The sequence below is a fragment of the Castor canadensis genome, chromosome 2, assembly GCF_047511655.1.
Source record: "Castor canadensis chromosome 2, mCasCan1.hap1v2, whole genome shotgun sequence".
NCBI classification, from domain to species: Eukaryota; Metazoa; Chordata; class Mammalia; order Rodentia; family Castoridae; genus Castor; species Castor canadensis.
Window position 1 is genome coordinate 88,531,218 of NC_133387.1, and position 20,924 is coordinate 88,552,141.

General features: G+C 39.8%; 1 protein-coding gene across 1 annotated transcript in view; it reads left to right on the top strand.

Moving 5' to 3' along the window:
* Wipf3 (WAS/WASL interacting protein family member 3) overlaps positions 1 to 20,924 on the top strand; it is an 85,909-nt gene that overhangs the window by 12,525 nt on the left and 52,460 nt on the right. Inside the window, exon 2 of the mRNA XM_074065218.1 lies at positions 12,373 to 12,517. Coding sequence (XP_073921319.1) covers positions 12,428 to 12,517 — 90 coding nt within the window. The 5' untranslated portion in view covers positions 12,373 to 12,427. The remainder of the gene's footprint in view (positions 1 to 12,372; positions 12,518 to 20,924) is intronic.

Consider the following 20,924-nt stretch of genomic DNA (forward strand, 5'->3'; position numbering starts at 1 on the left):
TTGCAAAGAGTACTTATTTATCTTGTTTAATATTTTTGGACTAATTTCAGCTTCTTTCATTGAAATTAGATGTGTATCTTTTATATAACATAAAGACGAGTTGCAATCCAATCTGAGAGCATTCTCTTGTAATATGTGAGTCTAGGCTGTTTCCATACATTTGTATGACAGATGTGTTTGTTATTATTTGTTATGTGTTCTATTTTTTATTGCTTAATTTTATTTTTTGTGGTGTTGGGTTTGTACGTAGGACTTTATGCTTGCTAGGCAGGTGCTGTATTACTTGAGTCACACTTCCAGCTCTTTTTTCTTTAGTTGTCTTTCAGATAGGGTCTTGTGTTTGTTTTTTGCTGAGATTGGCCTCAGACTATGATCCTCCTACCTATCTTTACTGAGAAGCTGGGATTATAGGTGTGAACCACATGCCTTGGTTAGTTTGTTTTTCAACATGTCACTTTAATAGTCTGTTTTCCCTTTGTTTTGTATCCATGTGTTCCATTTGGGAGATGTGCTCTGTCTTAGTTCTTCTAGTAGTCACCTTGTAATGGTAAGCTCTACAATCCTTACACTCCCATGTCCTTACATGAATATCTCCGATACCCTACCATAAGCAATGGTGAATATCCATGTCCTCCTCATCTTTATCCCTTTCTAAACCTCTTTTCTACTATCCAATTTTAGATGACATGATCACTTTACTTCATTTTTCTAGTATTTACATTTGTATCTTTTAATACCATTGACTTACACTCTTTAAAAATACACCACTGATTAACTATAAAGGTATTTTTGACTACCTACATAATAGCTAAGAAATAAATATAAATACACCTCCATTTTATCTTCCTTTATACCTGATAATTCTTACTAGTGTTACACACACACACACACACACACACACACACACACACATGCTGGGCAAGTGGTCCACTACTTCAGGCATGCCCCTGTCCTTTTTGCTTTTAGTTTTGTTTTGTTTTGTTTTTCAGATAGTGTCTCTTTCTTTTGCCCAGGTCAGACTTAGACCACAATCCTCCTACTTTGGCCTCCTGAATAGCTGGATTATAAGAGCGCACCATTACACAGGGTTGAGGTAGTTATATCTTTGGATTCATGGATTTATTACACACAGTTTTGACCAAGTGCAGTCAAAAAATTAATAAGTTAAGGAAATCAAAAGAAGCTTCAAAAACAAAAATGTTTAATCCCCATGGGTACATTATGCAGCTCAGTTGATGTGGAGAAGCTCTCAGTCAGTCCTGCATTATCATCAGTTGTGCTTAAATCATGGCGTCGTCTGGTGAGTGTAGTTTTCCGGTACTGAACACTGTGTATCCTGAGCATTCGTGGGTTTTCCTTGGAACCTTATACCCACAGGTACCAAGGGTCTATGGTATTAATAACAGTTACATTCCTTTCTGCTACCATAATTTCATGTGTGTTTCATCTTGGTCCTGCAGTAATTCAGTACTCACTGCCACTCTTTTGGCCTTATTTTCTCTTCTCAACTTTCACTTGGCAGAAGTTTTCCTAAGGCTATATTATCAATACAAATTCAGAAGGACAAACTCTATGTTTAAAAACATTTGCCACTTGCCTAATGGGCTTGACTAGCTATAAGCATTCAGGTCTTATTTCTCTGGAATTTTATAACATCATTATTATGTCTCCAGTTGTTGGAATTACAGACCCTCTGGTGCTGAAAACAGACACACAAGAGACAGAAAATCTTGACAAGGCAATATCTTTTGATCAAAAGGGTGCAAGCATGTACTCACTCCAGCTGAGCAGGCACACGAGCACAAAAATGGCTAATAGTGGCTCCTCCTTACATCCCTGAAGCAGGTGCACCTGCCCCTCACCTGGGATTTGTCCAGGTCAAAAGTTCACAGTCTTTCTCCATTGGCTAAAAGGCTTGGGAGATGAGTTAGGGCACGTAATTTGGTGGGCAATTTTCACAGGCAATGGAGCTATATAAGAATCCGGAAGAAACAGGAACCCTTTAAACAATGCAAGTCACCTAAGATGGCAACCTGAGGAATTTTAAGTAATTTAAGAGGGTGACATATACTTTGATAGAAAAGATCATTTTTCTTCCACAATGCAATCTCATTTCCCCTCATGTATCATGTGCCCTTTCAAAGTATAGAATTATGTCTTATTTTTGAATATTTTCTTAAATGATATATTTAGAGTTATCTACTTGAAGAATTTTGTCTCTTCCTTATACTTATGAATTTTATTTAGGAAAACGAATCATCTCTCATTTGTCTTCCACATCTATGAGTTTCCCTTAATCTTTTTGGATTCTTTGTCTGTTTCTGTTTCACCCTGCTCATTTTTCTCAGTGCCCTGTGGTGCTCAGTGTTTTTAGCAGCACCTTTTTTCTTTGGGTTTCTTCTAGTGTGCTATTCATTTTTCTCTCTCACTTCTGCCACTTGGATTACTTTGCTTTATCTTCTGAGCCCTTATCTCCTTTCTTTGAGTCCTTCTAAAGTGTTAATTGTTTCAGTCAATTCTTTGGGTTGGTGTCCTGTCACTGCTTTCATCTGCTTCACAGCAATACTTTTTCTAGCAAGAGCTTTTTGCCTGTTTTGTTTTTTACTCTCTGCTTCTTTTCCCATTTTTTTCTTACTTTCTTTGTATGACTATTACTGGTTCCCTTTTTTTATTATTCAGCTAAGAATGAGTTGAATTCTTTTTGCACCAACTCTTTGAAGGCTTAATTGAGGAAAAGACTAGGGGCAGGTTCTTGACCAACAAGAATTCTCTGTGTTTCAGGAAGGTGCTCCTTATGAGAGTGGAAGGGAAGAAGAAGGGAGGGGGAAGAGAGAGAAAGATACGGAGAGAGAGTGAGAGAGTAAGAGAATCTTTGGGAAGGAGGGGAGGAAGAGAATGGAAAAGGAGAGGAGCGGGAGAGAGACGTGTTTGTTATAAGACTCTTACTAACACAATTTGTGTGTGTGCATGAGAATTATCTTAGGCCCTCTGTTCGCAGCCAACAGAGAGCCATGGACAACTTTGAGGTTGCTCATGATCCACTCCCCTTCATCACCTCATTTCTAGTGTGCACCTAGAAAAATGGCTTGTCTGTGCCATTTGCCTTGGGGGAAGGAGGGCTCAGACCTTGGACTAACTGACTGTTCTTCCTGAGGAGCTGATGCTCATTTATTGAAGCTTACAGAAACCTAGGTTTACCAGAGAAAATGAGTTTTTATTTCTGATTTTCCCCTTCCCTTATTTTGAAATGATTTCTAAGACAGGGAAAAAACAGATATTTTTACTCTACCATCTTAAAAGCAGAAGACTTTCTTGAATTTGGCTTTCTTTTGAAAAGTTGGCTTCTTCTTCATGTAAAAGGCTAAATGAAGCAAGCTGTCTCCTCTTTGCTGCTAGTTAGTAAGACCAGTCCTTTTCCCATGAAGCCCCTGTATCATTACACAGGAAAATTACATTAGAAAGAACTTTGTTTTTAGAGACGATCATAGGCTATTTTTAGTTTCTTTAAGACTTATCTCAAAGCCTGCTCCCCAAGCTGTCAACCTTCTTTTTGTTTACATCACTTTCCAACATGGCGGTTGGGGCCTTTCTAGCGGGCACTATGAACTTTGAGAACCCAGCATTCAGAAGATATTTCCCACTGATGATGAGGTCTGCCATTGAGTGGAAGCTTCTCTTCCTTTATTTTAGGATGTAACATTTTTCTCATAATTATTAAGATGATCTCATTTGTAGACATAGACAGAATGTTCATAACATGCTACTGTCCAGTCTGGCACCATGTTTCACTAGAGCAATTGGCCTGGTGACTGTAACATATGCATCTCAATACCAAGGCAATAATATTTGACATTTTGACATTACCTTTGATCTTGGCAGTACCAAGATACCTAAGACATAGTCGCCATCTTTGAACCTTTGAGGAATCCATAGCCCAGTGAAAGAAGACAACAGAGATATGAAAAGAAATTGTCTTGCACCATAATAAAAGTGTGAACAAAGAATAAAAGGTGCCAAAGAGAGAAGAAAATCTAAACAGAAGCTAGCACTGGAGTGAAGTTTTAAAGGATTACTAGGAATTTTCCAGATGATGAAGGCCATGACGTGTGGGCAAAATAGGATCAACAAATACATAGCAGTATAAAGAAAAGGTGCCACATGTCTTAGTCATTTTCTGTTGCTGTAACAAAGTACCTGGGGCTGAGTATGTTGTAAATAAAAGAGGTTTACTTAGCTCACCTCTTAGCTTAGTTATAGAGGCAGGGAAGTTGAAGATCCAGCAGCTGTGTCTGACAAGGGCCTCATGCTGTACCATACCATAGAAGATGGCATCACAAGGCAAAGACAGCAAGTGGACAAAGGAGACTGGCTCTCTTCATAACCCCACTGTCAGATAACCAGTCCAGTCCTGCCAGACTTAATCCATTTCCATGAGATGGGCATTAATTCCTTTGGAGGGCAGTGCCCTCAAGACTTAATCACCTCTCATTAGGCCCCACTTCTGATACATCCCACCACTTCTTCATATTAGTACATGGGGAACCAGGCTTCCAGCTTATGGACCGTTTTGGGTACAAACCATAACCATACCCCCACAGTATGTAGGAAAATGGCAATAGTGCATTGTGGATAACATCTAATAGACACAGAATGGAAGAGGAATAGAGTCTCACTTCTAGCAAAGAACTTAGAGAAAGGTACATGTTAAACCTGGAAGTGATGTCATGGAGAGGTGGCATGTACCAGTCAGGGTATCAGGCTTGGCTGTCAGTGAATTGTGCTGGTGACCTAGATGAGGGGGTGGCTTTTTGTTGCACACTGGAATGCGAGAATCTCCTTGGTCCTTTTCTGGCCCAAAGCAAGAGCAGCAAGAACAATGAGAAAGCACATAAGCTAATCTAAAGTCTTACCCCCACGCCACCTCCAATGCGCACACTTTTTTCTCAGTGCTTTCCAGGACACATTTCAACAGAACTCACAATCCTTAGTGATGCGGTAACACCTAGCCTTAAGAAGGTAAGAACGTCCTCCTGATAAAATCTAACACTGTATAATGAGTTAAAGAGGTGGCCGTTCATTTTGTAAAGTAACTCATTAGTTTATAATATTGATTGCAGGATTCTATAGAATAAAATCCTCCTTTTTTAATGCATAAGGCATGCCTCTATTTTCCAAAAGTAGAAACACCATTTTTCAGAAGCATAACTATTATATAAAATGAAGCTTACATGTAAATGTGATTAATATCACATATTTTTAATAACCCACTTCTTCTTTTAGATAGTTTAAGGGTGGAACAAAAGACAAGAAACCAATACTGTTTTTCACCTGGGAACCACACACACATATCCTTTATGGGGTTCAGCCTTAATTTAAGGGCTTAAGTCAGTGGTAAATATTATCAATATCTCCCTTTTTCCTTTCACCAAATACTGTTCAAATATTATAATGAATTCAGTGAATGAGCTAGGAACAGATTTGCATTTCAGTTACAGTCTTATAAAAGGAAACCAATTCATGAGCTCATTGTGAGTAGTGACATACTGGGTTTTGTACTAGTTGTGGATAAGGAAGGTCTTCATTTAGAATTCGTGAAGACAAACCCACATTAATCCTTTAGGCATTTCAGCTGATAGCTAGTTATAATATCTGTGCAGGGACGAGCTGACTCCACTTCCCGCACAGAGTCTGGGCTGGTGTTTCTCAGATGCCGGAAGTCCTTCCTGTTGCCTCTGAGAAAGGAGAATGGGCTCTGATTACTGGGTTTCCCTTTCACTGTTGTTTGTCATTTCCAACTCCAGGTACAGTCTGCCATTTTCATGGACCCGCCTACTGAAAGTAGAGGACACAAATCTAGAGGACACAACATCTAACTATGTGGGGCAGAGTATTCATCACTCTGGTTATTCTAGGAGACTTTAGCCGGCATGCAAATCCCTTATTGGTAAAATGCTCCCAAAGATTCTGATTCTGTGGGTCTGGGGTAGAGACTGTGCCTTTCTTACAAACTTCCACCTTCCAGAGCTTCTCAAAGTGTGGTCCCAGAGCAGGAGTGGTGGCATCCTGTGGGGCAGGTTCTTAGAAGTGTGGAGACCCAGGCCCCATCCCAGACCTACTCAGTCAACTGATTTGGAATTTTCATTGAACAAGACCCTAGGTATTTATCCTCCATCTAGATCATTGCTCCCCAGGGCTCCATTTAGGCTCTATAGAGACATGAGATAAGTTTAGAGTTCAGGAGAGCAAACATTTTTAGTTTAACAATAATTTTTTGTTCCTATTATTACCTTCCATTTATGGCAAGTAGCATTATTTTACCATTTACAGTAGAGATTTAGTTTCTCTTTCAAAATAAATATGTTTACCTAAAAGCATGACTTGATTTATAGTAAATGTTACATAGACACAAGTATCAGGTGGTGTGTGGATGTCACAGAAACTATAAAAGTCATACATATACAAGTGACTTCAGTTACCATGGTGCTTAGGGGCCTGGCTTTTGGAGCCAGAAAATACCCACCCTCATTAGTTCACTGTGTGACTTACGACACCTTTATTAAGTTTTTTGGACATGTGAAGAAGCAAATAATAATCGTACCAATCTCATTGGGCATTGGGATTATTTAATTGCAGTATGTCAATCTGTGGGTCCTGTGTGATCTGCATTCATGTCCTGTTGATCCACTGGGGCTTACATATGCTTTTAGGATTACAGTTAGTCCTCCACATCCATGGGTTCTGCATCTGATGGTTAAACCAACCACAGACTGAAAATACTTGGAAAAAAAAATTGCATCTGTGCTGGGGATCCATTTGCAAGCTTCCCCCCACTCCTTGTCATTAGTTCCTAAACAATGCAGTGGGACAATTATTTACATTGCATTAGGTGTTCCAGGTAATCTAGAGAAGATTTAGAGTGTATAGGAGGATGCAGGTAGCTTATATGCAGATACTATGCCATTTTAGATAAGAAACTTGAGCATCTGAAGACTTTGGTGTCCCCAAGGACCCCTGGAGCCAACCCCTTGCACATACCAAGGGACAACTGTACTACCCACATTTCAAATTGGATTTTGCCCAAAAATCTGGATATGGGGCTTTTCTTGCAGTCAAAATTGGGCTCACATTTCCTTGGACTATCCATCAACTCAGCTCCACACCCAGGCCTCTCCCTGTTAGCCTGTCCCTCTGCATCCTGTTTATTTGTAATCTACTCCACCGTTCAGTTGATGGTCACAGCCTGCTCCCCTTCTGCAAGGAATGCTGGGGAAAGGAATTTCTGGCTTTGGACTGGCTCATGATGTGAGAAATTCCTCAAGCAAAGGGAAGTGTTTAAAAGATGGTAGGGCCACAAGACAAATGCCCACCTCTACCCAAGGAAGGAGACACATGCAGATGTGTGTTCCCAGTCTTCTCTCCCGTACTGGCAGACACTTCTGTGTCTCTGCTACCAATAACACAACCCACAGCCACCTGTTTTCTGTTTGTTGAAAAATGCAGTAGCTTCTATCAAAGTGTTTATTCATCATACTCCCTCAAAGAGTTTGAAATGTGGACAGCATTCCATAGCAATCCTCACCTCTCCTGGGCATTTATCCTACTCCTCCCTTTATCATAGTTACTCTAATTATTCATGGTGTGATAGTGTAGCTTCTAAGTAAGTGTCTATTATGTGTCAGGACCTGTACTATATTCTTTGTATATATTCATTTAAGCCTGACAACAAACTAAGAATTATTTTACAAATAAAGAAAACAAGGCCTACTGAGGTTAAGTAGCTTGATCAAGGTCATGCAGCAGGGTAAAAGCAAAGGTGGAAGAGGAACCCAGGTCTGCTTAACTGTCAGTGCTGGCCTCACGTGAAAGAGCATGTTGGTTCTTTTTCTTTCACCGCTCTTAATGGTGCTTGAATATCTAATGTGCATTTCGATGCTGCTTTTGTATTATTTTCTGACTTGGTAGAAAGTATAAAAGCCTTTGAGGATCTGGTGTTTTAAAAATCTTAAAACGTTTAAACGTTTTAAATACATTTCAGAATAAAATAACATTTTTAAATGGGCCAGGAGAACACAAAGCACTAAAGAGCTCATGGGTACAGTCTGTGACTTCCTGGAGCTCTGTATTCTTAACTGTCAGATTTAAAAAAAATACTTCTGGAGATAATTGCTTAATTATTCTATCTGTCAGGAAAAAGCCTTCACAGCCATCAGGTACTGCATATAAAAACATGCTTTAATCCCAGATTTGGGGAAATTATTCCCTGTGATTTCAGCAATGCAGAATCCCCATGCCACCAATTCACTCTCAAGTTCCTAAGGATAAAACTGAATGGAAAACGAGAACACATAGGGAGAAGCAAGTGGAAGAACTGTTCTCACCTTAGAACACATAGGGAGAAGCAAGTGGAAGAACTGTTCTCACCTTAGTGAGGTCCTTTCACTTCATGGCCTCAACATATTAAATCTTTGCAAAACGTAAGCAGAGAATTTAGATAGCTGAATCATACCAATTTAATAAAATACTGTGGTACAGTAGAAATGAAGGTTTGAATCAGAAAGACCAGGGGTTGAAACTCAGCTTCTGTGCACTTTCTGAAATTTATTAGAAGCTGCATAAGCTTAGATAAGGTTTAGTTATCTGTTACATGGAAATATCAGCATCTGCTTTACAATTGATGAGAAAATTCGACAAAGCGATCTATTGAGAGTCCCTAGGCTGAGCACACACTTGGGGCCTCAAAAAGCTGATCTTCATTATTTGCAGAGCTTGTCTTTGAAAATTCACCTACTTGCTAAAATGTGTGGCTCTAAAATCAGTACTCATGGTGCTTTTGTGGTCATTCACAGACATGCAAAAAGTGGCAATGATTTTGAGTCATCCAATGTGCATGATACTAGCCTAGGTGGAACAAGGCAATAGTCTGCCTCTGGCTTCCTCTCTAGCTCTGTAAACAAGTATCCCACTCACACACTATTTAATGCTTGATTTTGAATTTTTGTGCCTTTGCCATTTAAAGGGGCCCCCCAAGTATAGTGCTAAAATGCTACATAGTGCTCCAAAGCCCAAGAAAGTTGTAAATGCTCTATGAAGAAAGTATGTGTGTTAGATTAGCTTCCTTCAGACATGAGTTGCATTGATGTTGCCTGAGTTGTGCTGTTCTGTTCAGGCCCTCAATGGATCGGTTGAGGTCCACCCATATTTATGAGGGGGATCTGTATTCAGTCCACAGATTCAAATGCTAACCTCTTTCACAACCAACCTCAAGAAGCACTAAGAAATACCATTCTTTCTGATATCTGGGAATCTCTCCACCCTGTTGAGTTAACACATAAAATTAACCATCATACTCTGTGTTCATAGTTACTTTATAGAACATAACTGCAGTGACTAATAAGAATTGGCTGTATCCTATTTAAGTTCCTATATTAGATAGATAGGTTAAATATTAGTGGGTATAACAAATTAACTCCAAAATTTCCCTTGCCTACGCAATAGAAGTTTATTTTTTCATGTAAAATCTGATTAGGTGTTTGGCAGGTGATCTTACAAAAAGTGAGTCAGGAACCTAAACTTCTCTCATCTTGTGACTGTGCTAACAGCCAATGCTTTGCTTCCAGCCAATGGATGGCCAGCGAGAGGAGTCCTGGATGGAAGGATTTTATGAGCCAGCCATTCTTTGGCCAGCACTCAGTCACATGGTTGTACTTACCTTCAAGGGAGGCTGGGAAATGAAATCAGACTATGTCGTGGTGAGGGGTTTCATGAATAGTTCTGTCATAGTCTTTCTTAGTTATTTCCTATGGTCAATTTTTCTAAGGTAAGTGGCAAAACTCTCAAATAAGCAGCATTTACCCTTGTTCTGGTTATTCTTCCAAATCCTTTTCCAGATCAGGGAAATCAGGTCTGTCTCCTCTCATGTGTCTTAGTTAAAAGAAGACCTTACATAATGAGACCTGCCTATATTCTCTTGTTCTATTAATACTTCTACAGCCCCTTAATCCCTGCTGTAAATTTTTGACTAAAAATATTTTTACCACTGAATAAAAGATTATATAAAGAATATACCCAATGCCTTTGATGAAAGAACATGTCAAAATACAAACAGCTGATAATTTATGCTTGTTCTGACTAAATGGACTCTCATCCAAGTTGCTTTAGCATTCAGCCTGTGAAGTGCCAGCTGCATCTGACTCTAGGTTATTGTATATATTAAATTGTGAATAAAGTAACCTTGGTGCTACCTGAATTCTACCACCTTCTACTAGCTTCTCAGATCTCTGCTCAATTTTACCATGGTTTTATGCTGTGGACTGTGATGAATATTTTTTCAGTCTTTCTGTTCTTTTAATATCAGAAAAAAGGATAGAAAGCATGATTATCAGGCTTCTTCTTTCAGGGGAATGTTTTATAAGAAAACTGTGGTCTTTTTCAGTGATCAGCTCATGTACTTTTTGGAATTCTGAGAAAAACTATCATCAATTCTTTCCCCCAAAACTTACATTTACATGTATATGTTATACCATGTAATTTTAGAGGGGATTCTTTTTTTTATGCAATTTTAGAGGGGATTCTTACCCCTGCTGAAAAGAGTCTGATACCACATGATCCAGCAGTTCCGTTCCTCAATATATATACCTAAAAGAATTGACAGCAAGGTCTTAAGAGATATTTGTACTCCAATGTTTGTAGCAGCATTTTTCACAATACCCCAAAAGTAAAAGCAACCCAGGTATCCATCAGCAGATGAATGGTTAAACAAAATGTGATTTAATGATATAACCAGAAATGAATTTCTGACACACTTTACAACTGTGTGAATGAACATAGAAAACATACTAAGTGAAATAAGCCAGACTCATACAAATATTGCATGGTTCCACATAAGTGAAGCATCTAGAATAGGCAAATTCATCGATACAGAGAGTGGAATAAAGTAACCAGGGCCTGAGGGCGTTGTTGTCTAATGGGTACACATTTCTCTTTAGGATGAAGTTCTGGGGATGGATAGTGGTTATGGTTGCACCACATCTTGAATGCCCTTCATGTACTGAAAAACAGTTAAGATTATCAATTTTACATTATTTATATTTTGCCTCAGTAACTAAAAATCACATTGGGTTCCAATCCTAGGCAACCAGTTACTCAGTGTATGTGTGACTTTAGGCAAAAGACTTCATGTTTCTGAACAAAAAATTGGGGCTACTGCTACTAAGCTTGGAGGATTGCTGTGAAGAAATGTGACTAGCCTGTTACATAGCAGAAATGCATAAGTAACAAATTTGTTAAATAAGCAAGACCTAGTGGACTGTGTTAAAGTATCATGTTGCATAATTGCTTTTGGCCTTTGTGCAGATAAGAATATGCTCATAAAATAATACAAATGCTATAGGATGCTAAACATGAAGAAACAAAGGGACAGGCCTTGCTCTGGGCCTCTAGGGACTATAAGGATAGCAGGAACACAAAGTCACCCTGCTGAAGTCTAATGTTTATTTCAGTTTGTACTTTAAATGTCTTAGGTTCTCATACAGCTTGTCTTGATTCTCTGTAGGGTTTTCAGTCCTTGAAGTGTGTCTTGCTTGACAGGGGTTCTGAGACACACATCAGCACATACACATACACACACACACACACACACACACACACACACACACACACACACACACACCATACTGCAGAGAAATGCATTTATCTGAAGATCAGGCATCCTCCAGTATTAACTATATGAAATAAAATCATGTTTGCAGAATTATGCCAAAAAAAAAAAAAACTTGTGTTTGACAAATACTAGTTTGGAAGTCTGTGCAGAGGAGAGATGACATGCTCACATCCAGATAGCTGTAGAGAAATGACAACATGGGGACAAAGAAAGTGAGATCTGACAGGAGAGAAAGAGCAGGAAAATGGCTAGCTCTCTCTGTAAACTTGCTTGAGGCTGGCATCAGTAATGTGGAGCCTGTGACATTCAGAAAAAGGTTAAATTTCATTCTGTTTGCTCTGCTTAGCAAGATGGTGTCTACTCAGAATGCATTGAAAATGATAAAACTGCAGGTTCAGTGCTAATGATGTAGGATTTAGTTAACCAGAAATGAGTCTAAAAACCATTTTAAAATGAGGTGTGGCTATATATACATATCTATTTGTTCTATTCCTGTGGAGACACAAACAACTACATTCCATCAGCTTTATCACTTAATTATCTCTAGAATCTGGCTGCTTTTGTCAGTCTCCAGCACTTAGCACAGGGTACTCTGTGAATGAATGAATAAACTAATGAACGAGGGAAAGAATAAAACGGTTTACAATATGGGGCTTCTACAAGACATCTGTTATCTTTATATGAGTAAAAACTATCCTCTTTCTCTTTTTCAGAGCAGAAATCTTTCTTGGGACCCTTCATAAGCAAGTGACTCCAACGCTGTGACATATGCCTGTGCCACCGCCACCACCACCTCCTCTGCCCCCACCTCCCCCACCTGTGGGGGCTCCTCCCCCTCCCCCACCATCAGTGCCCCCGGTAAGATCTGATTTTTCTGTCTGGTTTACTGTGGAAAACCTACTAGAGCAGGTTTTCAGTGTTCAGAAGCAGCTGCTATCCAGTTCCCTGGTGGCAGGTGGATCTAGGGTGGCTAGGTAGCTAGCTGTGGTATCTTTAGGGTCTGATTCCAAACCAATCTGGCCCAGTATTTCTTTCCTCTGATCATTGGCAGCTCCCACCTTCACATCTCCGTCATTTCCCCTCTAATTCCTGCTGCCTGGTACAGGGCTCCTGAGACTCCTTAACTGACTTTCCATCTCACTGGAAGCCTCACAGGTGAGGAGGCCATGCCAAAGTGTGCAGCCAGTGAGGCATGACGAAGTCAAGATCTGTTGCGTCGTGGGGAGGACTTCAGTCCCCTAGCTGGGCAAGTTGAGTGTCATGTGCAATGCAACAAGGAAGTCTAAATCGCTAGCTGAACTTTCCTTATCTACCCAACCCTGGGCTCCATCTATTTCAGTTGATGTTTGTGGACACACACTCTCTCTTCTCTTGATTTAATCATTTGGTTTGGGCTTAAAAGTGGACCAGAGAAGGTGGGTCATTTTGTTTTAGAACCAGAGATTCTCAGCCTTGGCACCAGGGACATTTGGGACCAGATAATTTTTGTGGCAGGGGAGTGTCCTGTGCATTTTGGGAAGCTTAACAACATCCCTGCCCTCTATGTACTAAGTGCAAGTAGTGCCCTTCAATTGTGGCAAAAATAATAATAATAATAATGTCCCCAGATGTAGAAGTCAGACTTTCCAATTACTTGACCAAATGCCTGAGAAAAGCAACTCAAAGGAGGAAAGATTTATTTTGACTCATGGTTCCAGAGGTTTCAGCCCATCATGGTTGGGAGGGTGGGGTGGAACAGCTCATATTGTGGTATTGAGAAAGCAGAGAAAAGGAGATACAGAAAGGGGCCAGGGTAAGATACACACCCAAAGATACAACCCCCTGCACAAGTGTCTTACTTCCTCCAACCAGGCCCCACCTCCTACTTTCACCACCTCCCCATAGTGTCGGGTCACATTGTGAGTCCATCAAATAATTAATCCATTGATAGATAGGTCAGAGCTGTCTATCTAAAGGTCCTCATAGACACACCCTAAGATGTGCTTACTAGACTCCCAGGCATGTCTTAATCCAATCAAATTGACAAGATTAACCATCGCACTAGGTATTGCCACATGTTCCCTGGTGTGAGGCAAAATATATGGGAAAAATAGGAATAAGTATTTTGCTGTTTAATTTGACCCCATGAGGTCAAATTCAAGGTCATTACTACAAGGTAATGAACAGTTTCTAAGTGAAAAAGACATACATGAAATTGTCACTTGGCTCTTAAACAAGCTTGCTAGCACTGAAGAAGCACAAGTTATAAATAATTTCAAATATGATACAGATAAATACCCAGAATAAACAAACTTAGCAAAACTCACGTCATTGGAGATTCAGGAAAATGCATCTTTCAAACATTGCTGGTGGCACACAAATATGGGACTAAATAAATGTTGAACAGGTCTTTCAGGAGTGTTCTGTGGCAGAAAACAATAAATGATAAATATATATCACAGCATTTCCCTTGGTAATGGGATAGTTTTATTTTTAAGTTTAATTTAAGAATTTAAATAAGCCAAAGAGAACCTATACAAGGATGTGTAAAGCAGTGCCCTTTATCATAGTGAAAAAATACATCTAAAGTGGCTTATGATAACTAAATGTTATACTGTTAATTAAAAATTTCATTATGCCATGGTGTTAATTAAAAGTTATATCTACGGTGATTATGAAAAGGTAGATATAAAATGAGGAATTAGCAACACACCTTTTGCCTATAGTGAAATCAGCTGCATAATTTACAACGTACATTAACAAAGATAAGAGAACTTGATAATGTCAACAATAAAATTTAACATTTCATTAGAGAATTATTTTTCTTTGAAGATGCTAAAATTCATAATAAAAATATTTCTATATTTGGTTAATTTTTGTACACCCTACCCCATTTTTTTTATGTCTACTTCATGGAGGAACAGATCAAGTCAATTTTGGTGGGAAATAACCTGAAGATTTTAGTATCTTTTGAAATACATGTTTCTTCTGTCTGGAAAAATATTTACAATAAATATTAAAGAATAATGTCCACAGTCTATAAAAATATCTTACAGGTCAGTGCAGAAGGGATGAATAGAAAAAATGGGCACAGGATAGGACCAAGCAGAAGAAATACACATTTGTATCTTACTACCATTGAATAAAAGCAAATTAAAATACTGGTTGTGCATCCCTAATCCAAAATGCTCCAAAATCCAAAATACTTTGAGCATCATGTCAATATTGAAAATTTTTCAGATAACTTCTAATGAATATTTTGGATTTCAGATTTTTAAGTTAGGGATGCTCAATCAGTAAAGTCTATTCAAATATTCCAAAATCTGAAAACCCTGAATCTGAGACATCTCTTGCCTCAGTATTTCAGATAAGGAAAAGTCAACCTGTAAAGAGTAACTATTTTCATCTATTTGCTTGGCAATGGTACATTGTAAACCTTGGCTGAAGTGTTAAGAACCAGGCTCTTAGTGGAAGCAAAAATTGCTGTAATCCCTAAAACACAATTTGGCAATATAAATCAAAGCCTTTTAGAAAATGGATATGCTCTATGACCCTATTTCACTTCACACATTTTTTTCTTTAACTCATCAGAGTTGTGTAGAAATATGTGGCTACAGGATACTAGTGAAAGTGTTACTTATGATAGCCACCAAAAAAGGAGAAAAGAAACAACCTAAAATTTTAACTGCAGGAGACTGAATAAATAAGTTCTTATGTAATACATAAATGGTGTAGTAGGTAGCCAGTAAAAATCATATCCAAGCCAGATGTGATGGGCACATCTGTAATCCCAGCATTTGAGAGGCCAAGGCAGGAAGATCAAGAATTTGAGGCCTGAGGTTGGACTTGGTGGCTCATGCCTATAATCCTAGCTACTCAGGAGGTGATTCATGACCAGCCTGGGCACAACAAGTAAGCAAGATCCCATCTGAACAACAACAACAAAGCTGGGCGTGATGGCACATACCTGTCATTTCAGCTCTGGAAGGAAGTGTAAATAGAAGGGTTCTGGTACAGTTTGGCCCCAGAGAAGAACGTGAGATCCTATTTCAAAAATAACCAAAGCCAAGGCAAAAAGTACAGTCTAGACTACATAAGAGAGTTCCAGGCCAGTCTGAGCTACATAGTAGTGGAGACTCTGTCTCAAAAAAACAAAACAAAAACATATCCAAATTATTTTGTAACTTCCAGCATATAATTTATTCAGGTAAGGACCATCCATCATCCATGACAGCTGAAATCACTGAGTGAAAGGTTGTTGGAAGAAAATATCCACAGATTCCTCCTCCTCCTTTTCTTTCTTCTTTATCCCCCTTCCTCATCCTCTCCCTCTTCCCCCTGCTCCTCCTTGATCCCCCTTCTCCTTGATCCTCTTCCTCTTCCTCTTTCTCCTTTTCTTGCAGTTCTGGGGATCGACCATTGCCTCACGCATGCTGGGCAAATGGTCTGCCACTGTGCTGCATCCGCAGCCACCCCTACCCCTTTTTGTACTGATTACTTCTAATTACTAAGGGGCAAAATGTCCCTTTAAAATGGATCAAAGTTAGTGTCACCTCTAATGGAATGACCTTATATCACAAGCTATTGGCTTGTGATACACTGAGAAATACGCAGCATGGTCCTGTAGTAGCATGGTCCTGTAGTAACCTGCCCAAAATGGCTGTGCTCATGAGTAAACATGGAGAACATTAAGAATATGGGGCCGTCAGCAACAGAGCTTGGCAAGCTAGAGCTTGTGGCTCCAGTCTGGCCTACAATCAGATTTTTCATTTTATTACAGCCAACATAGCTGAAAAAAATCAAAAGAAAAATAATATTTCATAACACATGACAATTATATGGAATTCAAATTTTAGCCTGTAAGTAAGGTTTATTGGAGCACAGCCATTATTGTCTGTGGCTGCTTCATTTACATTTTGTCTGTGGCTGCTTTTATGCTACAGAAACAGCCAATTGAGCAAAATGTTATTCTCCCAAAAAAGAATTACATTCTTCTCAATAGTAGACCTGTATTTTAAAAATTAATTATTATTATTCTTATTCTGAATTTGACAATAAATATTTTGTGGAGATTTGTTTTCTTTTTTTTTTGTTGTTTTTTTGTTACATAGATACAGAATCCTTGATTTGCCTGTTGGCCCACAATGCCTAAAATATTTTCCAGGAAAAGTTCAACAACACCTGTCCACAGCCAGCTGGCCTCGTTCAACCTTCCATGTGTCACCAGCAGCCAGTGATCTTGGTATACTTGTATCAGATCTTGTCCTTCCTATGCTTCACCTCTCAGAGATTTTCCATCCACTTAATGGTAGCTCACCCCACCTTGCATGGTCTAGCCCCTGCCTACCTCTCTAATCTCTTCTAAGCTCCTCTCCTGGGGCCTCCCACCTTAGGGCTTTTGCAAGAACGGTTCCTTCTGCCCAGGAGGAAGGCTCTTTCTGAATTATGAAGGGGAAAATTCAACTATGATACATTGTAAGAACTTTTTTTAATGTCACAGTGTACCCCCCAGTACAACAATAATTTGAAAATTATAAAAAATAAATTAAAAATAAAAATTTTTTTTAAAAGGTGGCTCTTTCTGCTGGGCTCAGCTCAGACATCCCTGAGCTACATACTGGCTTAGATACATATTTTAATAAACCCTCCTTTAGGGAAGTGATCAATTTTTAATTCTGTTTTTATTTGAGGTCTTCATTGATATTTTGTGGTCATTTGTGACCCTTGTGCCTGGCTTGAAACAGTCACTTGGGTCATTGAATGAATGAATGGATGAGAGAGTGAGTGAATGAATAAGCATCTGTGTAAATAGGGATGAAAAATGGACTAAGGTTTTTCAAAACCAGTGTTCAACACTCTAAACATCTATGTTGCTAAAGAAAAATTTAGCCAGTGGTACTTATTAGAACACAATAAGAAGGACTTCGTTCAGAGCTGTAATGTAGGGACCACTGCAATGGGATTTTGCTATGGGGGTGAGAGATTGGACTCAACTCTGAATACAGCATGGGCAAATGGGGACTTGTGACCAAGAGCTCACCCACCCTACTAAGAGGAAGCATCAGGGATCGGGGGATTCTGGATAAGCAGATCAAATGGAAATCTTGCTGAAGGTAAGCCAGGGTGATCAGACATCACCTTGGATGGTGGAATTTAAAGAACCCAGTCAGAGGATGATCAGATATTGAGAGTTATTGAGAGATGATCAGTAATTGAGAGATATCGAGAGTTCAGGGGGTTCTTGCTAAACTGACTTAGCAGGGTTCTGTGTCCAAACTGGATCTTAAAAGGAGAGCACAGATGGATCTAGGAGAAGGTTCAGAAACCTGACTAAAGTTTGGTCAAGAAGAAACCATTGCCAATCAAAGATTTCTCCCTCCCTCTTCTTACCTCCTTGATTCCTCATCTTCACTCTTCCTCATCTCTGATGCACATGCTCATCTTTCCCAAGAATGTGGGAATAGAGGAGGGAGAACAGCCAAGGGAGCCTGCTGAAGCTTTGGAGAAAGTTTTCACTCAGCCAGACAGCTCTGCCCTCATGTTTCCCTTCTTTACCTGATCCTGTTTCCCTTTAAAATCTTTCATCTCTTTAAAATCCAGCAACAATGTCAAAATTGTCTCAATGGTACATTGGTCCCCTTACGATTAAATTATTATTGTTGCTTTGTTCACAGGACGTAAATGTTTAAAATAGCTGAAGAAAATATGATGGGTTTGGTTTTTGAAAAACCAAATTTAGTGAACTTTTGTTGTCAAATGTTCTTTGACCTCTCAAGTCCAAGTGTCCTAGGTGAGTGAATTGGCTCCTTGAGGACCTGTGAATTTCCTATTTTTTGCCACAATCCCGCATGGATCAAATGTCCACCTCACTGACCAGCTGAAAATTTTGGAGTTGAGTTGCCCAGGCGGAGGCTGATAGTAGCATTCATGGCCATAGCATGTGCGTTTATTTATAAAACACATTTATAGATTTTGTGGCATTATTTTTTAATATTATCATTCTAGCTAAAATATCCTCAGGAGGAAGCAGTCATCCTAGGACCAGCCATACCTTATCACTTAAGCACCAAGAGGAGACTGACATGGTCATCATTTCTTGATCATGAAAACCAACACTGTAAGGAGGTAGACACTATGGTGCCATGTATTTCTGCTCTTGATGTCTGAGAGTAATACCTCTTAATAATGCTGAAAGAAAATTGCAATGAGAAATTACAATGTAGCCCCTCCCTGTTCCATTCCTTCATTACTGTTTGCCAGAGTCATTGTTTGCATTCAAGAAACTCAGTGGCCTAGTGATGTAAGAATTGCGTGATTCATGGGCAAGCAGACGTCCAGCGATGGAAATGTCAGCTGTGCTTTACATGGGAAGGTTTTCCCGCCATCTTTAGCATGCAAGGGCTGTGATACAGAAAAACATGCCAATCTGTGAAAGGCAATGTGGAAAGTGCAGTGTGTGCTAAAGTCTCATGAAAGACTAGGAGTCTTGTATTTGTTATTGTTTAAAAAAAAAAAAAAGTGTGGGGGTGGGGAGCGCTCCATGAAAGAGCACTGAGTAGAATTGCATATTACACTATGTTCTAGAAATGGCAATTTGCATGTTTACTGGTGCTTTTGGAATAATGAGAGGCTTAAAAATTCTGAAATACTGTCACTCATGTCGGTTCTCTTGACATTCTAGTGCTTTGATTAGTGTCGCTAATGAGGGATTGAAGATGTTTGCCTGGGATCTACCATGGCCCCAGGAATAAGGAGAAGGCTTTTGCATTACACCATATCACTAGAACTGTATTATGTTGACATATAGTCTCTGCTGACCAGTTTGCAAAACTGTCTTACATAATTTTAAAAAACTTGACTATCCCTCTCTTCATCAGTTTCAACTGGGAGCAGCAACAGTGCTTTAGTGAAACCCTGAGCCGTCTTTGCAGCAGATTTCCTGTCTCCAAGAGGGAGAGGTGTGTCAGGACCTGCCACTCAAGCTTCCAAAGGGCTATTCAGGACGGTATTTAAATGTGTTTCTCCTGTCGCAGCTGTGAGGTGGGCGGGTGACTGGGACAGAAAGGCGAAGGATTGCCGTAATGTGCAGGAGTTGATTGTGCACCAATAATGCCTGAGTCCTGGCAGGAAAAGTCTACAGGTGCCCATGAAAGGCCTTTATCAAAATGTCACCAGAGCCCAGGAGCCTCCCCCAACTCCCAGCACCAAGTGTCTGAGCTGAGGGCTCAGGAACCAGACGAGGGGCACAATGCCAGAGGGGGACCCGCAGACGTAAACCATTTCTGGAGCAATGATTCCTCACCATTGCTTTATTTTACACCCAAATCTTCTGGCTCTTTGCCTTTGGGACCTTCTGAAATTCCATCTTAACAACATTTCCTAGAAAACTGTGCATGAGCCATTCCTCCCTCCAGGGTCTCTTTCATGCATTCCTGGTTGTGATTAGGAGGGACACCATGGCTTAGAGCCCAAGGTCTTTGAGGCCATGTGCCCTTTCCCCCCCCCGACTGCTCTTTCTTTCTTCACCTTTCTTGTCATGAAAGGAAAAGAAAAAAAAATTCAAATGCCTCCAAGCTCAGGAGGTATCTAGCAATTAGACGTGCAGCCCCGACCACAGCAGGGCTGGGAGGGCGCCAGGCAGCAGAGCACAGCTTTGCAGAGAGGTGGTGGCAGCCTGAGTAATGACTCCTACAATGTTTAACAAAAGGACAGGTGCATGAGACAAGAAAAGCAAGGTTCATGCAGGCACCATGTCCCAGTTGTATAAAAGAAAACATGCTCACCCGTGCAATCTCAGAAAAAAACTGTAGGGACAGACACTGGTGCCATTCACTGGGGAGGGGAGGTGGGTGATTTTTATTTTGATTTTCTTTTTTGTATGATTCTGTATTTTCTCATGGAATATTTTTTTACTTTTACAATTCAACAAAAAATTTTTTTTAACCTGGAATGAATGATCACTCGCCAGTTGGCAGAGTTGGACTGTGTTATAATAATAGTGTATAGGAATGTAGATGTGTCCTGCACAGCTGTTGTGTGCCAACCACTATGTTAAGCATGAAACATGGAATTACTAAATTCATATTTACAATCTGATGAGGCTGGCACTAGCAGTGCTATTTTACAGATGAGAGAACTGAGGCATAGATAGGGGTACTAACTTATCCAGTGTCACATGGCAGAGGCTGGATTCCTCCCCAGGCTCTCTGACTATAGAGCCTAAGTGCTTTGTGCCCTGCTGACTCCAAGTGTGTGTGCTGTGCAGTACACCATACTGACTAGGCAT